The sequence below is a fragment of the Xiphophorus maculatus genome, chromosome 10 (assembly GCF_002775205.1).
Source record: "Xiphophorus maculatus strain JP 163 A chromosome 10, X_maculatus-5.0-male, whole genome shotgun sequence".
In the NCBI taxonomy this organism is placed as follows: Eukaryota; Metazoa; Chordata; class Actinopteri; order Cyprinodontiformes; family Poeciliidae; genus Xiphophorus; species Xiphophorus maculatus.
The window spans coordinates 6,946,367-6,952,837 of NC_036452.1; the positions used below are offsets into that span (position 1 = coordinate 6,946,367).

At 40.5% G+C, this 6,471-nt stretch overlaps 1 protein-coding gene across 2 annotated transcripts; it reads right to left on the reverse strand.

Annotated features, from left to right (window-relative positions):
* On the reverse strand, window positions 1–5,010 carry LOC102230587 (kelch-like protein 11). 2 transcript variants are annotated; one of them, XM_023340374.1, is made up of 3 exons: window positions 4,905–5,010; window positions 4,207–4,659; window positions 1–2,887 (listed from the first exon to the last, which is right to left on the reverse strand). In XM_023340374.1, the coding sequence occupies exons 2-3, from the start codon at window positions 4,644–4,646 to the stop codon at window positions 1,303–1,305; spliced, it is 2,025 nt and encodes a 674-aa protein (XP_023196142.1). In that variant the 5' UTR covers window positions 4,647–4,659; window positions 4,905–5,010; the 3' UTR covers window positions 1–1,302. The 2 variants fall into 2 exon arrangements, with proteins under 2 accessions (XP_023196142.1, XP_023196141.1); XM_023340373.1 differs by having other exon boundaries at window positions 4,207–5,010.
* Between the last annotated feature and the right edge of the window lie 1,461 nt (window positions 5,011–6,471).

Genomic DNA, 6,471 nt, shown 5'->3' on the forward strand with positions numbered 1-6,471 from the left:
TCAGAATTTATATTTGATTTATTAGCACTGTGACACAAATACACCCAATAAAACAGCTTCATCCTCTGAGAATCTCATTTTTAGTGGCGTAGTAGCATTTTAATCTTCACACAACAGTTTTGAGTGCAACAACTTTTTGCTCCAGCGGAAATGCTTAAGAGCTGAAACATAATTCATAAACAGGCACTGAAAAAGTGAGATGCATTGTATAATTTGGTAAAAAATAAAAATATTTAGAAACAATCCCTAATTTGAACACACAATCAACACCAAGATATCTCAACCAAGAAATAAAATAAAACAAAGAAATGCAATGAAAAAAAGAACATTGTAGTACTAATAAAATTGCTACAGTAAAAAAGTTGATGTAAATATACTTTTTTGAATTATACTTGTATTACATATGAAAATATCTTAATTACTTTATAAGCTAACATTATTTTTAGTCATGGCAGTTTTATAGGTAATATAGCCTCAATCATTTATACCTTGACATTTATTACAATAAAAGCAGCCTTCCTGTTAGTTTCTAAAGTTTAAATCTGAATGCTAAGCTAAACAAAAAGAAAAACAAAAACAGGAATGTTCTTAACTTTTAAGGAAATCTAAATTTTTATATATCCTGCCAGTCAGTTACATTATTAAGAGGCATTAAAGTAAGCTTTAATTACTACACTGAACATGTAGCCCAAATGGATATTTGTTTATCTTTTAATATAGAGTCTGAATAGTGTAACTTTTATTATTATTTTTTTTTACATATTTGTTGTTGGTATGAGACAGATAATCTGTTACAAAAAAAACATAAAATAAAAAAAAAATTGAGCTCTACTGCCTTCTCCCACTAGAAACAACCAATCAGAGCCAGGAGGCGGGTCTTAGCGCTGTCAATCACCCTTCATGTGGCTCTGCTCTTGTTCTCTGCTATGCTACAGCTAGCATAGTATGTTGTGAAAGCTAAGGCTAGTTAACGTGGCAACTGGTGACGGTGGATAAACACAGTTTTCCTGTAATGGTAAGCCGTTTCTCCGCCATTAGCACATTGAGCAGCAAGTACATGAGATTGACTGACAGAGCTAAGACTCTGTCTCTGATTGGTTGTTTTCTGTCTGATCTAACAGTTTTAACAAATATGTAAAAAAAAAAAAACTTTTTTAAATAAAAGTTACATACTACAGCTTTAGAGAAAGTTCTAGATTTACCTTTCATTCTATCAATAAAAAAAATAAGATTCATCATTGTGAGAATCATTTATCTGAAGATAAAGTGTTAATTATTCACTGCACAATCTTTAATCCTAATTTAGCATTCGATCTGAGAGTGCATCTGTCTCCGCCTGGTGAGAGTGAGTCGGTGCATCTGCTGCATTTGCTGCATGCGGTCTCGTTGGCGCGCCAGGTTCTGCGGCATTGGGTAGCGCTGGCAGCCGCGCAAGTATCTGTACGGGATGCGGACGTGGCAGGCCGCCGCTCGGCAGCGCGGCTGAGGCAGGGGCGGCAGAAGCGTCCAGCGCTTTTTGTCGGCGCAGTAGCGGTACGTCTCCTTGCGGTACTGCTTGTCCAAGCTGCTGCTGTTTCTCCAGCCTCCGATGATGAAGACATCCTCACCAAGGAAGCAGATGGCGGCTCCTTCCATCCCAAGCACTTCTGTTGGAAGGCTGCTGAGGATCTCCTCCGGGATGTTTCTGCTTACTTTCTGCTGAGCGGCCTCAAAAGTTGCCTTGTAGCTTTTGGGGCAGCAGGAAGCGGTGTGGTAGAAGGTTGTGGATGAGACGGCCATTTGGAAGCTGCAGTAGTTGTCAATCAGAGGTAATGAGTGAACGTCCTGCCACCTGTGACTCTCTGTGTCGTAGCACATGGTCACGGTGCTCAGTCCATCATCATGGTCGATATCTTCAGGCGTCCTGGCCATTACATACACATATCGATCCTCTACAGTCACTGTTTTTACGTCTCGTACGATCTTCGGCGCTGGCTCAAGGCTGATCCACTCATCCTGCTCCGGTTTATAAACGGTGACATCCTTAAAGCCTGGGCTGAAGTTACCGTGACCCCCAATACCATAGAGGACATCCTTGACGCCCGTTAGGCCGAATGAGTGCTTCCGCGTGGACAAGCTGCTGACATCCTCCCAAGCATTGAGGCTGGTGTTGTAGCGCTCCACCATCTTGGCAAAGCCAGGCTCCATGGAGCCCGCCACATAGACGTGGCCCTCGGTGACCGCGATGGCGTGGCCGTCCAGGTGGTTGTGAATGTGCGGCAGGTTGATCCAACGATCCTCAGCGACAAAGTAGCCAACGCATTCGCTGAGATACTCTCCGCCTTCTGAGACTCCACCTACCACCATGATCACGTCCATGTTCTGGCCAAGGCGTGGATGAATAGCCGCCATGTAGGAGGTACTCTGATCCAAGTTAGCCGACTTGAGGCCCTCCGAGCAAACTGCGTGAAACTCCAGAGCGTCCACCACCAGCTGCTGGCACTCTGCCTTGTTAGCCACCAAGGGCTCCTTTCTAACCACACGCATTAAGTCGGTTGGAGGAATCTGCTTCAGCCTCACCAGCTTGAACAGCTCTTCAAAAAACCGCACCCGTTCCTCCGGGTTTTGGTGGACCCATTTCACGATCGCTTCAAACAGCTGCTGCTCTGAGTCCACGGTGATTTCCGAGTCCAACATCCAGTCTCGCACCAGATGAAACGGAAGAGTGTAGAACTCGTCGTTGTAAATGACTTTCTGGAAGTTTCTTCTGATCATCTCGGCAGCTTCCAGAGCCAGCTGGTTCAGGCTGTACATGTGGGCCAGGCTGTGCACAGCTACGCAGTTGGAAAGATTCAACTTCTTCACCAGAAACTCTGCACAGAAGCTCTTCAGCTGACCCAATAAGAACCTAAGGGAAGAAGAGGTCGACACTGTAACTATTTCAGTGGGTAACATTGGGTAGTGACCCATCTTCGAATCTGGAGAATCTACTATTAGTTTATATAGAGAAACTACTCATTACCGTAGATCAACATTTAGCATTAAATATTTAATATTGGAGCAAGGTCACCTAACGAAACTCCTGTTAGCTTACAAATCTAGAACAAACATAGAAAGTACAATCTACTTTATAGAATCAAACATGGAGAACCAACATCTAGTTTTATCAGAACAAGAATCCAGAGAAACCCCTACTAGTTTATAAATTATGGACTACTTATTGTTATTAAACATGGGGAACCAATATGTAGTTTTATACTTTTATCTTTCTTTTGGATTTATTGTTTTGTTTGTATTTCCTCTAATTCATGTAAAGCCCTTTGGACTGCCTTGTTGCTGAAAATGTGCTTTATAAAAAAAAATTCCTTACCATAACTATATTGATGATGATTAATATTGTATATTGATGATTTTAATAATGGCACTTAACAAAATGCAGTGGTTGTTACTGGTTTCACAGCTGGGGACTGTTTATGATGTGTTTTTTAATGTTTTCATTGTGTAAAACACTTAACTGCCTTGTTGCTAAAATGTGATGCGCAAATAAACTTGACTGATTAATTTAGAAAGTGATAAATCTTTAACTAGAGTATACAAACTGCACAAAAGGCCATTATGCTGAAAAACATTAAGGCTTAATTACTGCTCAGTATTGTTTTTCCCCCAGCAGTTTTTAACCTTTATACTTCAGTTAACATTTAATTGCTTACTACACTATTTTTGAAAAATCCATTCACGATTAATCAGATTAATTATGACCCTGAGCATTCTCTATATAAATCTGTCTTGGACAAATAATATCTTTAGTCAGAGGCTTCTTGAAATTCGTTGTAACACAGACTGCAACAGGAGAACTTTCCTGCCAACAACAATTTTATGAAAAATCTTGAATAATTTGAGTTACATTTCATTTTCCTTTGGTATCTATAAAGTATTTTTAAATTTAATTTTTCCTCAAATCAACACAACTGGACAATAATCCCCATAACAACCTGGTTTTGTAACAAATAAAGCAGGCTAGCAGGAAGCTAACAGTAAGGTTTATTCTCAGTGGTCTTTTGGATGCATTGACCTCCACACTACTGTAAGTGTGTGGTTAAAAGTCGGGTCAAAGAATAATTCCCCAAAATGTCAAAAACTCTGAAGAATTTGAACTAATATGAGTCACAACAGCATTTAATTTCACTTTGGGATCAATAAAGTGTTTTGTAATTAAACAGCAGTTACCTGTCGGCTAGTTCCAGCACATCGTGAACATTAGCGTTGGTCACCCGGACCTCTCCCGTGTACATGAAGTGTATGACCGCCTCCACAGTCTCCGGGTCGGGCCCCGCCGCGGAGCTCCACTCCCTCAGCTCCACTCTCCCGGTCTGGGACTCCGAGAACTGTCCGCCCAGCAGCAGCTCGAAATACTGCGAGGCCGCAGAGAGGACCGTGCGGTGGGCAGGTAAGGTCAGGACCCTCTCCACGCCAGACTCGCCCCTGGAGCTGAACACCAGGGTCAGGTCGCAGAACAACCCCGCCTTCCTCTGCTCGTTCTGCCGGCGGGAGAGCTCCGAGCAGTAGGTCGGGCAGGTGAACACCTCGGCCTCCTCAGGTTCACCATCACCTGCGGACAGCGGCGCGGAGCCTCCGCCGCAGCCGCCCTCCTCCGCCGCCGCTGCCATCCCGACGCAAAACCTCAAGGAAAGATGGAAACTCTTGGCTATCTTCGGCAGGAAATCATAGGTGTGCATAAAACAGGTCAGCAGGCATTCAGAAACTGTCATGCACGCGTCGGGTTCAATCAGAGGCTTGATTGAGGAATAACAACAACAACCCCTCACTTCCGTCTTCAAGAATATTCCAAATACAGGATATCACCCCCAGAAAGTCGACGGCAACCTCGCAGATTCAAGCTTTGCTTACATAAGAGACTAACGTACCTTCCGCGAATACAGTAAAATTCAAGTCATTGTCCATTTCCTGGAGTTAGAAAACGCTTCAACACGTCCTAAATTCAGCGAAGTTTACCTTTCTGGATACACCGGTTTTGCGCATGCGTGTTGTAGCTGCGCTCCAACTGAAGGTGATGTGGACCGTCGTGTATTTTCAAACAGCGCGGAGGAACAACGCGGATTGTTATCACGATTACAGCAGATCTTTGATGCAACATATTTATAAAATTCTATAAAAAAATACACTGCGCATATTGTGTTGGCAACAATCTCTATTTAATCATGTTAAATAGAAATAGTATTCTTAGTATTTATTTCTGCCTTATTTTACAGCACGAGTCAAACTCAAGGCCCGTGGGCCAAATCCGGTCCGTCATAACTTTTTATGTGGCCCTCTAGATTCTAGACTAAACATCAAGTCTGCTTAAATATTATTTTAGCAATCAAATCAGTGCAGTTTTTATCCGTTTCCTGCCACATGATATCAATCAGTCCCTCCAGTTTTTTTGTGAATTATGGAAATTCCCACAAAAATAAACAACCACACTTTTTTGTGCCAATACATAATTGGGAATTTATTGCAGATGTTTCTCAAAGTTGTCAAAAACTTAACTTGTACTAAACAGACGCCTCAGTCTTAATTGACGTCAGATTATAGGCCATGATCTGTATTAAATAATCGCATTTACTATCATAAACAGTTGCAAATATTTACAAATTAGTACCACAAACAATTAGATTTTTATTGCAAAAAATAAAAATAAAAATCACAGAAACAATCGTGTAATCCCAGAAGGACTGAAAGATGTTTAATATTATTGTCTATACTGTCAAATCTCATTTTGGGCCAAATCACCATCATGAATCCTCTTAAAGGGCCGGCTGTGCCAGAATATATTGATAAAACCTTTTCAAACTGTTAAATATGAATAAATTCCTAAACTTAAATAATATTGATCACATAGAACACTGACTGTATCGTCTTATTGATTTTAAAATTTTCCAATTTGATATGAATCATTATGCTAAGTAAAACACACAGCAATGTCTTTTGTTTTCTTAAAAGTTCAGTTCGAAATGCATTTTATTAGAATATAATGTGACCAACACAAAGTACATAATTATGAAGGGCATTTATTCCACCTTTACAGATTTTTAAGAAAAATCTGAAAAGTGTGGCATACTTTTGCCTTAAACCCACCTTTGCAAAGTCGTGACCTTCTTAAAATAATGGCCAGTCATTTTTTGCCAAATGGGATTTTTGCAGAAAAAAAAAGGCCATTATTTTAGCATATTTAAAAACAGACTCAATGTTGATAGCACCAACAGTCAACTTTTGGAATAAGAGGAGGAAAATCTACTCAAAGATAAAATATATTATAAACAAAAGTTGAGTTTATTCACCAATGGTTCAAAACAAAAAAAGGAAAAGAGATTGTGTGAAACCTCATTACTTTTATGCAGATAGAGCTTTTGCTGGACGATAAATTGTTCCAGAGGTTATTGCAATAAACGATAATATTGTTGACACCATTTTTAAGTAATATAAGGTAAT